The sequence below is a fragment of the Aristolochia californica genome, unplaced genomic scaffold, assembly GCF_029961685.1.
Source record: "Aristolochia californica isolate CCGP_79_NKW_82.1479 unplaced genomic scaffold, dmAriCali1.0.hap1 SCAF_16, whole genome shotgun sequence".
Taxonomy (NCBI): domain Eukaryota; kingdom Viridiplantae; phylum Streptophyta; class Magnoliopsida; order Piperales; family Aristolochiaceae; genus Aristolochia; species Aristolochia californica.
In genome coordinates this window covers 5,514,980-5,537,138 of record NW_027181837.1, presented here as the reverse complement: position 1 = coordinate 5,537,138, position 22,159 = coordinate 5,514,980, and the positions used below count along the sequence as shown (strand labels likewise).

Genomic DNA, 22,159 nt, shown 5'->3' with positions numbered 1-22,159 from the left:
TGAATTATCCAAAAAAACCATTTAATTGGTGAACCACTGAGCCAAATTGGTCTAGCAAGTCGCATTAATTATCGTGCAAGGAAAACTCCCTTTGTATGAAAGATAAAGCAGGACCACCACCCTTCCTTGATTTCAATATCGATAAGCAAGAGGACTGTATTGTTCAAACGATAGATCATATTGACATTTTTTACTTTCTCTTAAAAAACATGGAATTTGGAGAGAAAATAAGGTTGTGTTTGAAACACAAAAAGTGGAGAGAAAAAGAAAAGAAAGAGAAAAAGAAGAGAAAGAGAAAATAAAATAGATGCCAAAGAAAAAGAGAAAAACAAAAGAGAAAGATGGTTTCTCTTGTTTGGATGCACAAAGGAAATGGAAAAGAAAAGAAATTTCGATAATTTTTAGAAATCTAAATGTTTAAAATTATATCCAAGTCTAACTTTAAAATATCTATAAGTATTAAAATATTTTCAATAGTCTTTATTTATCATTAGATTTTTATTTTTATATTTATTAGAAAGGAGCATACTCTGATTTAATATTTCTCTGAATTGAGTTTAAGACAATACTACAATAATCAAAATACTCATTAAAAAATAATTGTTATAATTATTACTTTAAAAAATAATGTTCCTAACCTAAAAAAAAGTAGTTAGTGAACACAAAAAAAAAAAATGTGACAAGACTCAAATACATTGCCCATTTAACCTCTTTTCTAAGAAAAAAAGCTCAATGTCATTCCCCATTATCTCTGGGAATCCAAGCAAATTCCAAGAAAGAGCTATTCATTATAAGTCAATATCGTGTTTGCTCTTATACTACAAGTTGAAAACTTGAGTCCATTCCCAAGCTGCAAAATGGTTTTTGCTCTACCAATCAAATTTTTATCAAGTAAAATAAATATAAAAATATTAAAACTCATCTCTTTCCATCCAAAACCACTGAACATAGACACTAAAAGTAAACAGATGGATATTTTTTCCATCTGTAACAAAGTGATAAGAAATAAGGGTGGATTCCATCTTCCAAGCAATTCTACTACAAGGATAACTCTTGTTTTTTCATGTATAACAAATGATGAAAAACACAAGGACATACTTCATTTTCCAAGAAAATTTCTTTATTAATTCTCTAAGTACAAAGGAGAATAAGATATACATCACTACAAAAAAAAAAAACCCTTTTAGAATCCAACATTTCTCAATTAATCATTTTTAACATTCATAAATTAGCATTTAACATGTCCACATACAACCATTCATAGTTCAACACACTCACAAATATAGCATTCTTAATAAGAAGAGACCCATGTAATAAAATCCATCTTAAACATCAATTGTTTGATCAATATCATTTCATCATAAAGTAAGTTAATATCTAAAGTACTCGAAGTTGACTGAAGTCAATTAGTTGTCCATTTTCATCATCACCCACATTGTTTGATCTTTAGGAGGGTACCCCACAAAATCAACTGCTCTAGAAGAACTCTCAACAAGAAAGTTATATACTTTCAACTTAGCATGTTTATCAATTTCTGAAATCTTTATTACTTCATTATACAACTCACGTATTTGAGGAATTTGAATGTTACGTAATGAAATGTCATCTACAAATCCATCAAGACTTTCCTTGATTGATTTTAGATCTTCATCGAGGACATAAGAAAACTTAACGTTTTTTATGTTTCAACTTACTTGCTCTACACGAAGTAGAGGCTCTAAGCATCGATGCATCTTGTGTTGGAGAGTTGATAGTGTCTTCCACTTTATTAGTACCATCTTCAAAGGGAGTAAAACTATCTCCCAACTTGATATGCTAGGCCCCTTATACCAATTTATTCGCCTCTATTTAGAAGTAAAACCAATAGACCCGGTTGGACGATCTTCCCCAAAGAGAAATATGTAAGTCATCTTAGTTCAAAATAGGCTTATATCGATTTTTTATTTTTATTTTTTGCATCTTGATGGACCTACACATTAAACAAATTATTAAATAAAATTAATATACAAAATGTAGTTAAAACATAAAAAACTAAATTTGTATGAACATACCTTTATGTAAATGTCCCTCACTTAAGAAACTACTTCAAACATAGTTGTTGATTGATTAAACCGAATCCACTATCACTATGGCGATGAAGTTCCTAAAGTATAACAAAGTTCTTCTTCAACGACTTCGGTCTATTTTTAATATGTTGGATAGATCTACATGCAAACCACAAAAAGATTCAAAATTCTTTGACATAACTTTAGAAGCAACTTAATAGGTAAGTCTCATAAATGTCCCATCAATTTTTTGGCCCCTATTCATTTGGTCTATTAGAGCTTGTGTAATTGTCCATGTTTTGACTCCATATAGTTTTTTTTATGTCTTCTACTACTATCCATTTTTCTTGAAAATTGTCAATATTGATTTTTCAAATGATTAGACACTAAAAGGTAAACACTTAAAATACATCCAAACATAGAAATTAAAACTTCAGTTACATACATCAAACATAAATAATTTTCAAGAAGATGTCGCGTGTTTATACACTTACATAACATTCAAATAAACTTTTTTCATTGCATCTCATAATGTCACATTTTAAAGCTATTTTCCCCTCAATTTTTCTGTTTATCGACACTTTTTTGATAAATTTTTAATTGAGTAAACTTTCTCATCAATCTCTTACTCCATAAGCTATTAACCAAACTTAAGCTCTTTGTCTGGATTAACCCCCATAAGATAGTTGTAAATAATACACATTGTTAATACAATATATGCCTTGAGTTTTGATTGGATAATTAGGCTATGTCTTCAAATTGATTTTTTTTTCATTAATACATCAAATTTCCTTTCAATTGCATTCCGCAATTGGGCATGTCAATGATTAAATATTTCTTGAAAATTCTCAATACAACGAACTAAATACTCCTTAATGTGACAGTGTTTGCTTCGATATGGTGCAAAAAACCAAACTCTCAACAAAAACCTTGCATCCACTACATAATATTTACTTGATGGCAAAATAATTAAATTATTAAAATTAATTTACTAAAATAATTATTTTTTACTGTTTAGATATTACTTTTAGGTATAATGAACTTGTCTATTTTTCTTATCAATGAGTTATTCAAAATCCTTTGCTTAGATGTAGACTATTATCAACCTACAAAAACATATGTGAACCTCATATCAAATGCGCATGCAAATAACATATTTTGTATTGGATGCTGCTTTTGTCCTTCATACATTTTCTATTGGTATTTTCATACGAATATGTGTTACATTAGTAACTCCTACCCAATTCTTAAAGTATGACCAAAACTTTTTTATTTTTTATTTATATTTGGTGGAACTTCTAATCCATTAGGTTGTTTGAAAAAAATATCTTCCAAGGATATGATTACTTGGAGGACTTGATGGAAATGACGGCTAATAGTTTTTGGGGAACGAAAGAAGTAGAATTTCATTGGAAGGTTCTTCCAATTATGGCCAACTATATAGAGGAACTTTTCCACTTACTCCTCTAAGGTATTATACGTAGTATCCTTAAAAAGACTTGTTTCCTTTAAATGTTAAAAAATATTCCAATGCATCAACCCCCATGCGTGGTTACTCTTGACAATTTGTGTCATTTGAACATTAAGTCGCTCCATTAGCGCTCTTTTATCATTATTTCTTCCTTCCAATATCGGTTTGTCAACAAAGTTTTTATAATACCATATTGCTACAAGGTATTTAGTATATGCCACACTAGCAACTCCATGAAATGCAATAGCCTTTCTTTTTATATTCTCGTTATCTTTTATATTCATCCTTTAGAAAATCATAATTAGCAAATGAAAGAATAAAAACAACCATGGATTAGAAGAAGGTATCTTGGAAGTTGTAAGGTGAAAATAAAACATCTAACTATACATAATAAATCTTAAAACATCTCAACACTAAGTTCTCCCTAACATTTATTTTGGGTAAGTGAAAATTAAATAAAAAATATTTTTGAAAGTACATACATATTTGGCATTTCCATACAGTTCATCCTAACGTTTGTTCTAGGTAATGAAACTTAATCAAATTTAGAATAATCAACAATATTAACCATGATGATTTGAAACATCAAGTAAATATTAGCCATTAAATTGACTGAAACATGATCATTTGAAGCACTTCAATGAGATTCTCTCCAATATCATTTACATGAGTTATGTCTACATCGTGCATAACAAATCTTCACAGGGTATTGCAACATATTTATATTTACCCAATAAATTATAATTAAATTGAAAGAATAGGTTGTAGGAGATACACATATTTCCCACAAGCTTGAAGTTACAAATTGTGCATAAAGACTAGAAGTTGAGCAACAACATTCAAGGAAGGAACATAACAAGGGATTGGAAAACACATCGGGGGATGGACCACTTTTTAAGGCCTTCTTTTAATTGGGTCTGATGGCTCCCTAATGTCATATTTCAACAGAACACCAATAGGTTACTGTGCTCAATCTTCTTTTTCTTTTCTCTTCACTTTCTATGTTTCGAACACAACCTTAGCTACAAACTTGAATAAGATGGTAAATTATTTAGGTTTAAAAAGTAATTAATTTGATCAAAGGATTAAATACTTCTCAATGCAACTCCATCCTAAAATTTGCATTAATAAACATGATAGAAGAAATACAATGATATATCAATAGCCTCATTTTTATATTTTTAAATATTTTTTATAATTTTTTTATCTTGTAATGTTGTTTTGGATCAAATCCAAGGTAACTCTTACTTTCTCAAGTCTTTGTAGCATCCGATACTCAAAGCATGTGCATAAAGGGATAAATCAACATTCAAGGCCATTCTAAGCCCAGAAACAATATGGGCCTTGATGGATTGGATCAATTCAGGACGCCCAGTGAATCCGTTGCAGTTTATCCTAAAGGTTCTGATTTGCTGGCCATCGACGACGCACAGTACCACCTACTCATAGTCGGAGTCGCACGTCCAAGGCTAGAACAGACCTCCATCGATCTCTGCAACTGGAAGGAATATGTATTCTTCTCGGAACTGAAGTCCGTGTGGAAGTATTCTGTCCGATTTCCATTGTACTCTCGCAGGATGATGGAATAGGTTAATCGAAATTCATCCATTCCTCAACGGTTTCCGACATAAATTCTGCAATGTTCAGAGCCGGCTGTCTCCTACGAATATCACCCCTTCTCTCTCGCCTTCAAATTCCCCTCTCTCTCTGCCCTTCTCCTTTGCCTTCCTTCAATCCTGTGGCTGCCACAAATTTCCCCAGTTTTCAAACTCCCCGAATCTCCCCCTGTATCACTCTTTCACCAGCATCATCCTTTTTGTTCTCGTTTTCTAGCACTTCTCGCCGGAAAACTGATGATCCTGATGACTCTGATGATGCGTTTGTACTCAACAGAGATCCAAAGGCACCACCGAGCCTTTTTGTGGTTCAACCAAGGCTTCGGCCGGACACACTTTTGGACGCTAAGCTTTCGGAAGCGTTGAATCTCGCAAATTCTCTCGAAGAGCAGCGAGATGTGACTATAGATGGGGAGCCTGAAAAGAGAGAGCTGCCGCCTCATCTTATTGTCCAGAACCCTGCTGCGAGGAAAACTCACGCAGGTCTGTGTCATTAGTTTGTTTGAGCCTTTTATAGCATTTTTTATTTGATTAATTCATCTATAAGTAGAAATAATGCGTTGGTGGTCGGGAATTGAATGCTTATGTCGAGAAACAATGATTCTTTTTTCCTGGATTTGGTCCTGGGTTTCAGTCGCGTTAGCAGTTTGCCTTTTCGGTAGTTTGGGCCCTCTTTGTCTTACCATACTGGGATTTGGTAATGCCTTTTCAAAACAATATTCAGCAGTTTTTTGTGGTGATAAAATAAATTGCTGCCATTGTATGGTATTGTGGAATTTTCTTCAGTGAATAATTATTTGTGACTGTGTAAACATTCAACTCCAATATAAGCTATGGATGGTTTGAGATGATCGTATAATATGGGTGCCTGAGCACTTTTGTTATTAGCAACATCTCCACTTTTTGTGTAACAGATAATGTGTTCTTGGTAAGATCATGACAATATTGATGAGTGACTGAATAGTTTTCTTTCTGTAGATACATATTTTGGACAAGGAACGGTGGATACCATCAAATGCCACTTGAATGCTCTTCAATCAGAGGCAAGAATGGATCTTTTATCTCTTAAATTTATATATTTGTTTAATATTTATTTATTCCCTTTCATATCCTCTTAGAAATGAAAGCTCAACTGCCTATGGTTTGTGCTGCATTTCTTTCCAATAGTCCAACTTTTTTTTTTTTTTTTTACGGAAAGTGTGAAAATTTATTCAAAATCCAAGAGTCCAACTTCATGTTCCTTGCATCTCTATTTTCTTGAAAGACCAAATGATTAAAATTCCTGACCAATTTGCTTAACATAGAATCATTTTGGATATGAAAAAAATACCTTCTTAAGGTTTTAGTTACTAAGAAGAAACAACTTGTTTTCCAAACGGAGTTCTAGTTTCTTAGACTTTTTTTTCTAAATTTTTTTGAATGTATCATTTAACCAACATATCTTAACAGGGTGTACTGGATGCTATCTTCGTAAATACCATTCTTTCAGGCATCCAACAGCGTAATTTGGAGGTAAGTTGTGTCTGCACAGTTATTCTATAAACGTTTGTCAAGCACTTGAAAGTGGGAATGTTGATTAAAATATTTCTGTTGTACTTTTCACAAAAAAAAAAAAAAAATTCTGATGAATGGTTTATTTTATATTCCAGCGTGCATGGGGAAAGCCTGTCTTGGATCGTGTGGGGCTTATAATAGAGATATTCAATGCTCATGCCCAAACCAAAGAAGCAAAACTACAGGTCTTTTAAAATTTTGTGTGAATAGCAAGATTTCTATTTGTGGCTGTATGCTATTATACATTAAAATTTTATCCTACCGTGTGAATCCAATATTTTAATTTACAAATGGTGTTGTTGTTTTTATTCAACAGTCAGAGTTGGCTGCTCTTATGTATAGGAGAACAAGACTGGTCCGTGTACGTGGGCCTGATGGGCGTCTGACTTTTGGAGCGGATGGAGAGGCTGAGGTCGTCAGTGCCCGAGGGTGAGAGGTCTCATCAAATGATAAATGATTTTTTGTTCAAAGGTTAGGGTCTGTAACTTCAGAAGTTTCTAATGGCGGTGGCATGCTTGCAGGAGAGGAAGTGGAGGACGTGGTTTTACTAGTGGTGCTGGAGAGACAGAACTCCACCTCCAACGTAGGAGGTGAGTTATGTAATGCTAATTCAGAAGTTTCTTTTCTATTTTCTTATCTGGCATGGCTTCTCTAGGTCATAGGAAAAAGTTCTGGATTCCCTGTATGGTCTAGAGTTATTTTCTGAAGACAATTTAGTCTAGTTCATATGTAAATACTTCTTTTAGTGAAAGTTTGAAGTGTGGCACTGGGCAGTGCTATGTTTTTATTCTTGAGGTCCTAGGATGGTCTATTCACGTGTTGTATTTCTTACTTCAGGCCTCTTACTCCTGATGACCATGATCTCTACAATCTAAGTATTAAATATTGCAGCACAAGATTGATTTCATATTTTACGTAATGCTTGAAAATCACGGGCCTGTGACGTTATGATTAATTTGCATCTCTGCTATTCCATACACTTCGGTCATAATTTTGTTTGTTGTTTCCTAAGAAGTTATATAAATCAAAAGTAAAAAAAAACAAAAAAAAAAAACGAAACTATGTAAATCATATCCAAGAAACCAGTTCCACGTGTGTTGTAGTCCCCTAGGTTGTAAAACCACGAATTTTGCTGTGTTTTCTTCCCCCACTATATGCCCTTCCGGGTCACCATTGAAATTACCTTTTGCAAACGCAACTCTCCTCTGTAGCACCCTGATTCTCCCATAAAAATTTCTCATATTGTGCTAAATTGTAATTTTTTTTCTGAATAATTAAGTTGTAGTTTTTGAGTTCAAGCTTTTGTTTCTTATTGACATCAAGTCTGGATCTTTTGCCTTAAATGTCTTCAAAACCATGTGCTTTATAGAGTTTCAAACTTCGGGCTGAAAAGTTTCATGAGGATCGGTGGCTTGATGGAAAATCATGGACGTTTGGTATGGGGATAATATGTGTTAGAAACTATGCAAGGGTCTTTTACTCATTTCCCTCTTCCTGATATTCAGTTCTTGAAGTAGCAATAGGCTATATATCAAGTTAGAAGTCTATAGTCCAAGCTTGGTTAAATTCTGAATAGTATATAGTGAGTTATGAAGGTTTAAGTTATAAAGGGCTTTTATCTAATCTTGTATCAATTTCACTTAAGTGATATTTAATAGAGAAAGGGAGCTCGATTTTGAGTCTCAGCATGTACAGCCTCATGCACACTGCCCTCTCTACCTTCTCCTTTCTTCTTCTCTCTTCTTCTTTTCTCTGAAGTTTGCTCTTTTACAATATGATTTTCCATTTCTGGCTTTTTGTTATTCATGATTTAGAGGGAAAGGTGAGGAAGCACAAGGTGTGGCATCTTAATGGTGAAGATGGTTCACAGGCCAAAAAAAGGAATAAAAGTAAAATCCCCTGATAAGTTGGCAAAAGATTAGGACTTTAAAATAAGGCAACTTGTTCTTCTCTTTGCCAACAGCTGGTAGTAGTAAGTGAGGTTTTACTGAAGGTCCTTGAGAATCTTCTAAATGCTTCGTCTTTTTCTCTTTCCTGGAAATGTCCTTTAACTGTTACTTTTGACATTGAAATCTCTTCCTAATGGTCCTTTAGATTGTGCTCCTCAGAATCATAGAACGGCGGAATCATTTACTATCCCGAATTGAAGATGTTCGACGAACTCGAGCTGTGCAACGTGCAGCTCGCAGGAGGCATGGTGGTTCACAAGGTCAGGGTCTTGCCACTGTTGCTGTTGTTGGTTATACAAATGCTGTAAGTTTTCTGGAATCACTTAATCTACACAGCATGTTCTCAAAATGTATCAAATTTTGGGTGGTATTGCGATTAGGTTAGGTCAGTTTGAGCACTGACATCTGTACTACCTGATATGACACAGCTCTTTTCCTGGTTGGATAAACCCCAAACAAATGCAACTCAAGTCATCGGCACCTTTATATATTCTAGTAAAGTCATACACAAAGTGAACAGTTTACATTTTTTATATTAATAGTGAGAGATCTGGATGGTTGATCTGTAAAATAAAGAACCTAAAAATGAAATATGGAAGCAAACAACTGCAACAAAGATATGGCTGTTGATTTGATTGGTAAAATTTGTTGGACCATGGTTAGGGCCTAGGGGTGCAGATGAGTCAGGTTTCAGCGGATTTTTTAGAACCCATCCTTGCCTCATGAGTCTTACCTGAAACCCATCCATATAAAAAATCTGAGACTGGTTTTGAAATCCAACCCCAGCCCTGCCCTGTTCCTGCATCCCCAGTATCTCTCTATGACTGCCTATGGCCCATTCTAACCTTCTTGCTAAAAATACCCTTGTTTAATTTAGTTTATCTTTTTGCTTTTAATATTATGTCAGCCTTTTCTTTAAAAGAGAAGCATAAGCGTCTTTTAGATTTCCGGCCAAACTTTGTCTTTTCCTCATATATGCTGTTATAAGTTCAAAATATTTTTTCTTAAATGAAAATTTATGTCTTCTAAAAGTATATGGTAATAAGATCCCATGGGTTGGGGTCGGAGAAACCCATCCCTCCTCTGAACCATTGCAGCTTTTTCCCCCTTGCTTTGTTCCTGACCTGTGGGGGGAGGGGCTGACCCTGTCCCTGCCTTTGGTGGGTCGGGCTGGGGCAGGTTCCCCATTTTACCTGCTCTACATGCACCCTTAACGGTAGTCCACGGTTAGAGTCTTAAAATGATCTTTACTTGCTTGCAGTCTATGTGAGTTTAAAGTTGTATTGGACTGGTCTATATAAACTTTTTGAGCGATCTTTACTACAACATGCTTGTTGTAGTTAGAATTTGCAGTTCTAGAATGAGGGATTGGTTTCAACCATTGCTTCCTTGCAGGGAAAATCTACATTAGTTAGTGCTCTGTCAGACGCTGACCTATATAGTGATGATAGGTAAGGCCATTATCAACATTTCTTCTATGTAGCAAATATTTGTTTTTATTATCATTTTTAATTTTTTGGGTTTGATTATAATGTTTTCACCTTTTCTGGTAGTTGATATTTTTTTTTGGTGAAATATTGTAGATTATTTGCTACAGTGGACCCTCGCTTAAGAAGTGTGGTACTTCCATCCGGGTGAGTATGAGTAACAGGAATTTTTGCTATCTTGGTACATGTTCAGAGTTTAGTTGGACTTTACAGTCTAATCAAATGCCGGATTTGCAGGAAAAAAGTTCTTCTCAGTGACACTGTTGGTTTTATATCAGACTTGCCAGTTCAGGTTAGTTTTCCTCTCTTTCGTTAATGGATGTAGAGTGTTAGTTCATTTGATAGTAAAACTTACAAGTTGTTCCTTATGCAAGAAAATATGGAATCAGAGGTATTTGGTCATTACACTTGTATATTTATGATTTCTATTGGCTAAGAAGGTCATAGGATAGTGATATATCAATTTTATTATTGTTTGTTTTATTTTTGGCTTTATATGGCTGTATACAGTTGACCCATGTACTAGGGGAAATTCTGTCCTTTCGTTGTCTTTTTCACTTAAATGATATAATAAAGAGATTTAAGGATTGAATTGATCCCTAACGGTTGATGCTCTCTACACAACCTTCTTCTCCCTCTTTCCCTCTTTTCGTCCTTGTTTTTCTTCTCTTTACTTTCATATTATACAATTTTACATAGTATTAGAGCGATAAAGTTCGAGCTTGGGAAGTTATATACGATCTCTATTTTTTTTTAAAGCATAGTATAAATGTTAGACTTCACAATCTTTGTTCTTCTAAGTGTGTAAATGTTAGATCTTTCCCTCTTTTCTTGTGCTATAACCACTTGGTTGATGGCTTTTACTGCCTACTAAGCAGTTATTAGTTATTATATCTGAAGCAGACGTAGACTTACACAAACTTGTCGAAGTCTGTGTGACACTTGCGCAACAAATTTATTTGGAAAGATTGAATTGTTTTGGGTCTCAAATTGATACTGATTGTGGTTGAAGGTTTTTGGATTTGGTCTCTAGGGTTTGTGACATACCCTAAGATCATTTTTTGCATGTGGGGCGTACCTAAACCTAGGCAGGTTGTGTTGTGCAAATTGCGTGTAATTTTAGATTGTCTTGGTGTGTTTGTTTATGGTTGTTTTTTTATTAGATTCTGGTAGAAATGACTGGTGTTGGGGAGATTATTACTCCAATCAACCCCTATGGAAGTTTCAAGAGCAAAGACTCCCATCCTATTCAAATTAAATTGGAAGAACTACTTGAATTGGTCAAGATCAGTCTCTATGTTTTTGAAAGCCTAGAGAAAGGCTATGTACCTTAAGGATGATCCTCCTAATCCTATGACAGAGATCTGGGAGGCAGAAGGCGATCAGGTAATGACTTGGCTTATTAATAGTATGGAACCAAGATTTAATGACCAGGTGATGAATTGCTGGATTTCTAAGGAAATTTTGGTTACTCTGGATTCTATTTTATCTTCAGAGAGCAATCTATCCTAAGTGCATGATTTATATGCCAAGATTTCAGCATGTGACAGGGTAATCGTTTTGTTACTGACTACTTTATTGAGATGTGAGGTGTCTTGTAGTAGATTTAGTGTGTTCCATCCTTTTACTATAAATGCAAATTGACTTAAAAAATAAAAGAATCAGATTCAAGTAGCACACGTTTCTTAGAAGGATTTGGGTATGATCCAATCTAGGCTAAGAAGTTAGCAAATGATGAAGAGACCACTTCTGAGAAGGTATTTGATCGTGTTATTTGAGCTGACAGTGCAGTAATGGATAAAGGTGAGAAGGAAACTAAGACAAGCAAAACTACAACTCTCAATTTCAATTCTGCCTGTACTAGATCTGGCATCCCCAGAAGACGTGGAGGGGGTGGAAAAGGTCATGGTTGAGACAATTCAAATTATGGTGTGGGCCTGGTGATATAGGTGATAGGAGAAGTGTCCACTGTGGAAAAAACAATCATTCTTGGGTAAATACTAGGATAAATTTGGAAAGCCAGCATGGAGACTCAAGGATAAAGTGTCCACTAATGAAACTCGAGGAGAAATTCAACAGATACTTCAGCGGTTGAGTCAATTGACGGATCATCATCCTTCACACCACACAACACCGGTCCATTGCAAGTGCAAATTCGGTATGACTGCACTACATGTGTCATCTAGTCCCCCATGGATCATTGATTCTAGAGCATCTACACGTACGTCAGGTATATCCCCATTGTTCACATCTGTACTTCCTTCTCAATCATATTGAAATGTCACCCTTAGCTGATGGGTCCACCTCACAAGTTCAAGTAAGGGTACTGTAGAACCTACTTCACACATGTCATTGTCCCATGTCTTGTTTGTGCCAAAATTTCTCGTTAATCTCTTATCTATAAGTAATGTTACTAAGTCTTTGAATTGTTCCCTAACTTTTTATTGATTTGCAACTGAAGAAGAGGATTGTTCATTAAGTCTAAGTTTTGGATGATGTGTCTATTCCAAAGGCTGTGCCATTCTCAACAAGCACTTCACCATATCTGTGACACTTGCGCTTGAGACCTCCATCTCCAGCTAAGCTGCATTAATTCCTTCCTTCTTTGCTGTCTAATCTATCATTTGAGTGTGAATCTTGTCAGCTTGGGAAACATCATAGAGCTAGTTTTCCAGCTAGTTCTTGTCAAAGTTCAAACCTTTTTGAATTAGTTCACTTTGATGTATGGAGCCCATGTTGAGTTTTGAGTATTTTTTGTTTTAAATACTTTTATGTTCTTTAGATGATTTTAGTAGGGTATCATGAGTATATTTACTTATAAGAGAAATAAAAAATCTTTGATGTAGGTAGGGGCCAATTGTAGAACAAGAGATGAGTCGAGAGTGAGAACAAGAGCGAGAAAGTGATTGAGTGAGAGAGGGAGAGGTTGATAAAAAACGAGAAATGGATCATGAGAAGGAGAAGGTATGAGCAAGAGTAGTGAGATGTTGGTAACGAGAATGGGAAGAGGCCAAGGAAAGCAAATTAGGGAAGAAGCGAGGCAAGGTGTGAAAAATAGTGGCAGGAATTGAGAGAGAGGAGAGGAAGGTGAGGAAGCATTAGATAATGTGAGAAACCATGGGAGCAGATGGCCACCCTGTGACGATGATGCTCAACAGCGGCGACTGGAGATGAATGCGTTCAGACCTGACTCTACCAATGCGACTGGAGAAGAAGGATGGAGCACAATGATGAGCTAGAAAACGAAACGACAACTGGCAAGCCTCCTGCACGACCAAACACCACATAGTTCCACTCGCCAACAGGTCTTGAGATACGATAACACCACTCTCAAAGTGGAAAGATGTAGCTTCAGAAGAGAAAGTGCAATCAAAGTCACCAGCAAGATTGGATCCAAGGTCTCGCTGGGTCATTAGTGGCTTTCCTTCTGCAATGGGAAAAGATAAATCCAGAGAATAACTACTTTATCGGCCACAAAATTTGGACCAAGGACATGCAGATATGACTCACGGCCTTCCACAGGAACAACAATCTAGAATTCAAGCTTGTTCAATATAAAGAATACCAAGTAATTGACCAACTCTATAAACCTGCAAATCATGGACAAGATTTCAAATGGAATCAATTCTTCATTGCTTGCCAATATTTCCTTCCACCAAAAAAATCCAACCTTAGCTGCCTCCCTTGAAATTCAACCAACCCAGAGTGGGTAACAATCACCCTCTCTCGGCTGAACCTGAGCAAGTTGGGCACAACCAGGAATCAATGCAAAAATCCCTCTAGATTTCAAATTCAAATTCAAAATCAAGTAGTCCCTTGTCCCTGCCGAAAAAGCAAACGAACAACCACTAGACAGCCAGTGTTCACACCCAACATCTATCCTCCTGCCACCCCTGCCTGCCCCTCCTGCCCCTCCTGCCTCCCTGCCACACAATCCTAAACCTGCCCCCCCATTCAAAAATAAAAGTTTCAACTCATGATTATCAAGCCACCAGAACAAGCAACCTACTTGCCAAAAGGAAGACAACTTTCCTCACACCTTGCCACCAACACCCTAACCTCTCTGTCCACCCTTTTGACCTCTACACAAACCGACAAGCCATTACACTCAACAGCCACATCACGCTTGGTTTCTACCTTAACGCTCCATGTTAACACATCCCAAACCAATCAAGACTGCAAACCTATTGCTGAAGAAACCAACTAACCTCCCACTTGGTGCTAAACAAACCCCACAACAAGCGCAAGAACAACATTTACACCCAAGTAGTCTAGCCTCATCCCCTCCCTCTCTGAGCCCTGAACAACAAAACTCCATCAAACCTCCAACAACACAACCTCTCACAACGAAACCCACTTCCAGCACTTCCACAAAGCTCCCATGAATCCTGATAGTCCAGTGAGCTGTGGCTCATCCTCTGGCCTAGCAGGTTACACCCTCCACCCTCAGGACTGCTGCTATTGGAACTTGTTTGATCTCACACACAAGTAGCCTATAGTAGATAATATAGAAAGAACAGGAGAGACTCCAAAAAGGCCATGAGACAGACCCAAGAAGTAGCAGAAGGGGAACTTGCCAACCAAACCAAGTCAATTGCTACAAAAGAACCAAAGAGTAGATTCCTCACAAAGTCCATTCAGAGTTAAAAAGATAAATACAATGAGGAGACATGGGCTAGATGATTGAAATGGCTGAGTGAATGAAGGATCGGTGATTGGAGGAAGTGGGAACTTCAAAGGCAAAAGCAAAAGGAGTAGCAAAAGGAAAATTCCCTGAATGATTCTTAAATCCTAGAATATAAGAGAAATTAGAGGAACTCGAAAGCAAGTTGAATCTTAAAAAAACAATAAAGTCAGTCTAGCCATTTTTAGGATACCAAGTGCCGAATGAGTGACTCATTGGTAAGAGACCTCCGACATAAGCAATGCCCTTAGTAGAAATCCCTTGCTGCCAGCGGCACTGTAGGATGCATCCTCATCGTTTGTGATGAAGCAGTCTTTGATCTTTTGGATGATCGCATTGGGGAATTTTCATTTGGTCTGAAATTGTTCAACAAAGAGAAGAATACCACATGGTGTCTTGCGGCATTTATGGGCCTACAAGGTATGGACAACACACAGAGTTTTGGTAGGAGCTCTCCAATCTTCTTCAATTTTGGTCCCAGCCATGGCTATAGCTAGTGATTTCAATGCAATCAGATATTGCAGCGTGAAAAATCCCTTGAATAGATAAATCTCATCCACCATGAGAAACTTCTATGACTTCATTAGCACATGAGCTGGATGAGATAACCACCTCAAGAAAAACCTTCACGTGGACCAATACTCAGCCCCCTCCAATACTCTCTCTCCTTGATTATTTCCTTTCTAGTTAATCTTGGTTCCATGCCTTCCCTCATTCCTTTGAAACTACCTTGGGAAGATTGAACTCGGACCACTAGCCCATATTGCTAGACATCGACACCAATAATTGGGGATGAAAGCCTTTCCGCTTCAAAAATGTCTGGTTGACCACTTACAATTTCAAGAAATTGGTTGAGTTTTGGTGGAACGTCATGGATATCCAAGGGCCCTCCAATGGAATCCTCTCCATTAAGCTCAAACAACTAAAGCTCAGGCTAAAGACTTGCACAAAAGAGTCAAAATCTACCTTCATTAAGCGGCTCTGGGCTCACATTCACGCGTTGGACATCATTGAGGAAGTTAGACCCTTGACTAACAATGACCTTTCACTTTGTATCACTATCTCAAATAAGTGGCAAGATATTATCCATCACGATCGAATTTATTGGAAGCAAGGAGCTAGATATAAGTGGCTCACTGAAGGGGACAACAATACTTGTTTTTGCCATCCCATTGCTTTAGCTTGCCGCCAAGCAAATTGGATCAACTCCTTTACGATTAATGGGGAATTGATCTCTGATCGATCAGAGATTACTGATGTCATTTTGGGCTACTTTATAGAGCTATACACGATAGAAATGCCCGTTTGGCCTCAACTTCTTTGGCAGCCCATAAAAAACTCTCAACCATAGTCTCTGATTCCATGGAAAGACTTTCATAGAGGAGGAGATTGAACTTGCAATAACGTCACTGCCATTGGACAAGGCCCTTGGACTAGATGGTTTCAATGGGGAATTCTTCTATTTCGGTTGAAACTTTCTTAAATCTAATATAGTAGTAGCAATGATGAATGATTTTCATGCCAATCGTTTAACCTGCAGGAGTATGGGTGCCTCCTTTGTGGCTTTGTTTTGAAGAAAGCTAATGTTGAGACCACAAGAGACTTTTTCGGCCAATAGCCTCATCTCTGGGCCTTACAAGATAATATCGAGAGTCTTAGCCTCAAAACTAAACAAGGTTCTTTAGAGCCTCATTACTCCTTACCAGAAGACTTTCATAAAGGGCTGGAGTATACTTTATTCTGCAATGGTTGTCCATTAAATTACTAATAATTTCAATAGAAGCATTGAGCTGAAACCGATTGTGAAAATCGATTTCGAGAAAACATTTGATTGGGTGCGCAGACAACATCTTGATGAATCAATGGAGAGCATGGGTTTCGGGGCAAAATGGAGGATTTGGATTTAGTGCTATCTAGCCTCAATTACATACTCTGTTCTCATCAATGGAAGTACATGTGGCTACTTCAATGGGTCTAGGGGCATCAGGTAGGGGCATGCAATTTCCACACTCCTATTCAATGTCATGGGTGAGAATCTTGCTGGCTGTCTGCTCAAGGCTAAGGAGATTGGGTGGGTGGAGCCATCCTTGGATGTCCACACCATTCAATTTGCAGACGACACGGTGCGTTGCCCTTTCACTTGGAGAGTTTGGTCTTTCTTCCTCAACTTCTTTGGGCTCAACTTCTGTGTCCCAAACTCCTGGCCATGTTTCCTTTCTCAATTGCTGGCTTCCCCTGTGCCAAAGAAAGGTTAAACCATGTTGAAAGCCTATGTTGCATGCACTCCCTAATAGATCTGGCTTGAGAGAAACCAGAGGTAATGCCAAATGCTCAACCTCCAATTGAATCTCCTTTCGTGCATTGAACTACATTATTTTTTGGTTGTGCACACTGAAGATTTTTTAGTACCCTGAAGCTGGTTATAGTTGGGAGAGATGAGCGCCAATTGCTTCCAGGTCTGCTTGTCCCCATTCAGCAATGGCTCCCTCCTCCTTGTGGCTGCATCAAGTTCAACTTCGATGATAACTCTTTCGGTAATCCTAGGCCAACAGGTTTTGGAGGAGTCTTTTAGATCCAATTCTGGTGAAGCTCTTCTCTCTTTTGCTGGTCCGCTCGGTCTAGCTGATGCCATCTGATTTGACCACTTTAGTCCAAGGGCTAAGCATTTTCAGAGACGCTTTCAGGGAAGCCTCATTGTGGAGGGTGATTCTCTTGTTGTCATCAACTGGTGCACAAGCCCATCGCTCTCGGTGTTTGTGTCATCTTTTCTTTGAAGCAATGGACCTTGCCTCCCATGTATTCTCTTGGAATCATGTATTGAGATTATCTAACAGTTGGGTTGACTCTCTTGCGAGAGGAGTGTCCCTCCAATCCCTCATTGTTAGGGACACTCCTTCTCAGGCCTTGTAATGCTCCTTTTTTAACTTGGGCCTTTAATAAAACAATGTCATCTTAAAAAAGGAAATCTTTGATGTATTATCAAAGTTTTTCAATGAAATAAAACTGAATTGGGCTTTTTATTTGCATCTATGGTTTGGAGTTTTTTTAATAAAAAGTTCTAACTCTTTTTAAATTTCGTGTTTATACACCCCTCTACAAAATGGGGATTGTGAAAATAGGCATCTACTTGAGGTTGCTCACACCTTGTTATTTCAGATACATGTTCCTTTGTCTTTTTGGAATGATGAAATTTTAACCTCATTTAATTTGATTAATCGTATATCATCTTTTGTTCTACAGGGACATATTCCCATCCAAGAGTTAAAACCCCAATATAGGATATTAGATGAATGCCCTAGAGTGTTTGCTTCCACATGTTTCATTCATTCACTTAGGTATTAGCCCCTATGTTCGATCTAGTGATCAAATTGGTGATATTTTTACAAAGCCTTGGGTAGACGTCAATTTGGGACATTTTGTAACAAACTGGGACTCTCAGACATATATGCCCCAGCTTGAGGGGGACTGTTAAATATAATGTACAATGGTTTGTGGGTTTCAGTGAGAGTGTTATCATGTTTAGAGTGTTGATATAAGTCTATTGTTGAATTTTCATGTTATCTAGAGGCGTGGTCTGGAAGTTATAAAGAATTATGTGTAAGGGGTAAAACCTGTAATTATTCTTCAATTCACTTAAGTGAATAAAGAGATAGAATGGTTGTGTACAGTCTCCAATGAGAGAGACCCATTCTTCTCCTCTCCTTTTCTTCTTCTCTTCTTCTTTTCTTCAATTTCTTGTTTTTTACAAATACACTTAGAGGCTACTCATGGAATTCTTAAAATATTTAAAAGGAGCTCCTGGAAAGGGTTTATTATATGCTGCCCATGGAAATATTGATGTGTTAGGATATTCAGATGTTGATCATGCAAGATCCAAGATAGATAGGAGGTCTACGATAGGGTATTGCTGTTTTGTTGGGGCTAACTTAATTAGTTGGAAGTGTAAGAAACAAAGTGTAGTGACTCATACAAGAGTGAGCTCATGTGAGTGAAATCAGTTCTTGTTGAGTTAATATTTCACATTACAAAGCCTATGGTTATAAAGTGCAACAATCTTGTAAGAATTTTTATAGCAATCTAGTATTCCACAAGAGGAGTGAGCATATTAAGGTAAACTGTCATTTTATCTGAGGCACTGTAATGCAAGGGAAGGTTGTTACACATATTTGACATCATCTGAACAACTCGAGACATTTTTAATAACCTCTTGGAAGACATGACTATTCAGTGTTTTATGATAAATTAGGACTGTTTGATATTTTCTCTCTTACTCGAGGGGGAGTAAGAAAATATAGAATTAGAGGTGTTTTGGTCATTACACACATATATATATATATATATATATATATATATATATATATATATATATATATATATATATATATATATATATATATATATATATATATATATATATATATATATATATATATATATATATATATATATATATATATATATATATTTATTAATAAAATAGGAGAAATTACAAAGATTGGGGAAGCATATCCCTTATAATTAGCGATTGTAGGGTAGCTCCCTGCCTGGCAAGCACATCTGCCGCCGAATTTGTGGATCTCGAAATGTGAGTCCAAATACAAGAAACAATTGAGGTAATTTCTAGAATTTTCGTAAAAGCATCCCAGTGCCTCCACGGACGAGAAAACGCGTTCTCAGACCATCCTATCACCACTTTGAGTCCCCTTCAACTTGGAGGGGCCCCTTGCATTTATCTCTGAAAACACGAAGACTGGAGAGGAGACCGTGTAACTCAGCAGACGTGGAGTATGATATGCCAAGGGGGCGGACATAAGTGAAGAGTTGATTTCTGGAATGATCTGAAATAACTCCACCGAAACCAAAAATACCAGGATTGCCAAGAGACAAGCCATCAAAATTTAACTTGAGATAACTAGGATCGGGAGGGGTCCATTCTTGCATGACCGGATGCTTTTTCAAAATGTGTATCAATGCCAAGTTTCTATTCATAATTTCTATTGGTTAGGAAGGTCATAGGATAGTGATTCATCAATCTAATTGTTGATTTTTAGGACTCCATGGATTACATCATGGAGAATGAAGAAGAACACATGTTGGGGAGAAAAGAGGAGGAAGAATGGGGTTCTGGACTTATGTCCAAACCCTCTCTCTTCAGCTCTATTTATAACTGATAAAAGTAAAATTTTATAATTATGCCCTTCACCCTTATAAGAGTGAAGAAGAGACTAGAAACATAAACTAATTACATCATATCTTCCAACACTCCTCCTCAAGCTGGTTGGTAATGGTAGTGATCCCAGCTTGAAACAAATAACATAGACGTAGTAATTATGTTTTCTGTTTTACTTTTGGCTTTATATGGCTGTATACAATTGACTCATGTGCTAGGGGCAATTCTATCCTTTTGTTTTTTCACTTAAGGATAATAAAGAGATTAAGGATCCAATTGATCCCTAACAGCTACTCTCTCTGCAGCCTTCTTCTCCCTCTTTTCTCCCTTTTCTTACTTCTTTCTCTTCTCTCTACTTCCATGTTTTACAATTTTACACCTTAACTAACAGGTTAATGTTTTTACAGTTGGTAGAAGCCTTTCATGCAACGCTTGAGGAAGTGGTAGAAGCAGACCTTCTTGTGGTATGATTAATTAACATGGTCCTTTTTGTTGAGTGATTCTATGTGCGCTGTTGAGGTTTGTAGCTATTTTAGTAGTTTGCTATGAGGTTGAGCTTTCCTGTTACTTTCATTGCCGCACAAGTTGTCTCTGACTGCACTTGCCTACAATAATGTTGGTTCACCTGCCATTCTCATTTTCTGGTTTGGCTGTAGATTTATTGCATCTTCTCTCTCAAGATTTTCAGGGAGGAGTTGGTCTCACAAAGTCTATTATGATTGATTTTACTGAATTGCTGCAGCATGTTTTAGACTCAAGTGCTTCCAATCTTGAGGAGCAACGATCATCTGTACTTCAAGTTCTGCAGCAGATCGGAGTCTCAGAGAAAAAGCTCCAAAACATGATTGAAGTTTGGAACAAAGTAAATCCTCTCCTTTTTAATTGATCATAGATTAGGGTGTCATTGTAACCTATAGGCATTGTTCACATCTCTAATCTAACTAAAGTATATACAATACTGTCGAATCTGGGTTCAGTTGTATTAGATCATAACATATTATTTGATATTATAGTTTTGGAAATCTCTACTTATATGAATTTGAGTTGTACATTTCACATGTGGGTTAATATATTCACGTCCATTAACAAGTCTGATCCAACATTATCGGACATGCTTGTTAATAATCCTAACATCAAATGTTTTAGTGACAACAATGCTAATGGCAAAGGATGTTTTTTGGAATACAATACAAATTGGTTGTAGGTATGACAGAAACTGCTTTTTTAATGTGCGCAGGTAGATCTTGTACAAAAGGGAGGAGAAAATGGAGAAGTTGAATCTTTAACTGAAGATAAAAATGAAGATGAAGATGAAGATGAAGATGAAGATGAAGATGAAGAAGATGATGATGAGAGAAGTTTATCAGATGCAGAGAGCAATGTCTCATTGTCTGAGCACTCAGTTATGGAGCCCCTTGACGATGATAATAAGCTGTCCCAGCTGGAAATTATCGATGACCAATCAGGAGATTCTTCTAATGACTCAAAGTTAGTGTATGAAAGTTCATGTGGCCAATCCCAAGATGTTAAACGTGTGGAAGTTTCTGCTATTGTGGGTGTTGGTTTTCAAGAACTGCTGCACCTCATCGATGAGAAGCTAAATACAAAGAAATCGCTTGTAGAGAGGTCCAACAACCGGAAGTGGAGGCCTTCTCACGTAGAAGAAAATGAGGCTGCAGCCTAACAGTAGGTGACTGACAAGATATCTAGAGTTTCTGTTGTCGTATTAAGAAGGCAATTCTTATTGATCTAGGGTAGATGATCTCATGGAGGAAAGAATCTTTTGTATTCTATTCGCTGTTCGCCTGCTCTCCAATTGGAACTTTGGGGATTTTGCTTGTAGTTTCAGTGCTCCAAAGCTTCAGACGTTTACGTCTCCTTCTGATACTTGTAAATCATAAAGATGAATTTGGCACTACATCTGAGTATAGAAATAACACCCAAAAGCGCAGCACTATACCTAATTGTCCAAAATGAAGAGAAATGTTATCTAATCTTATTACTTACTGTTATTAGCTGTCTTATAGATTAAATTTATGGCATATTTTCCCTTAATCAATTGTAAATGAGTGGTTCAATTCAATATCTAACACATCTTCCCACCGCTGCTACTCTCTTGGGGGAAGGTTCTCCCATGCAACAACCTCTTGTACAAGCAAACCCAATACAACCGGTCAATTCAG

General features: G+C 36.9%; 1 protein-coding gene across 1 annotated transcript; it reads left to right on the top strand.

The window, feature by feature from the left end:
* Window positions 1–4,977: 4,977 nt before the first annotated feature.
* On the top strand, window positions 4,978–21,940 carry LOC137953237 (GTP-binding protein At3g49725, chloroplastic). Its single transcript, XM_068800526.1, has 13 exons — window positions 4,978–5,615; window positions 6,111–6,175; window positions 6,582–6,644; window positions 6,782–6,871; window positions 7,003–7,115; window positions 7,208–7,276; window positions 8,795–8,939; window positions 10,031–10,086; window positions 10,219–10,269; window positions 10,360–10,414; window positions 20,384–20,440; window positions 20,719–20,838; window positions 21,214–21,940. Exons 1-13 carry the CDS (start codon window positions 5,156–5,158, stop codon window positions 21,658–21,660), a joined length of 1,791 nt encoding a protein of 596 aa, XP_068656627.1. The 5' UTR covers window positions 4,978–5,155; the 3' UTR covers window positions 21,661–21,940.
* The last annotated feature ends 219 nt before the right edge of the window (window positions 21,941–22,159 follow it).

Bases quoted from the DNA above. Each gene is read 5' to 3' on its own strand.
- LOC137953237 (XM_068800526.1), top strand. From the start codon at position 5,156: ATGTTCAGAGCCGGCTGTCTCCTACGAATATCACCCCTTCTCTCTCGC. The intron at 7,277-8,794 runs GTGAGTTATGTA...TGTGCTCCTCAG, and splicing joins CTCCACCTCCAACGTAGGAG to AATCATAGAACGGCGGAATC. The intron at 20,839-21,213 runs GTAAATCCTCTC...TAATGTGCGCAG, and splicing joins TGATTGAAGTTTGGAACAAA to GTAGATCTTGTACAAAAGGG.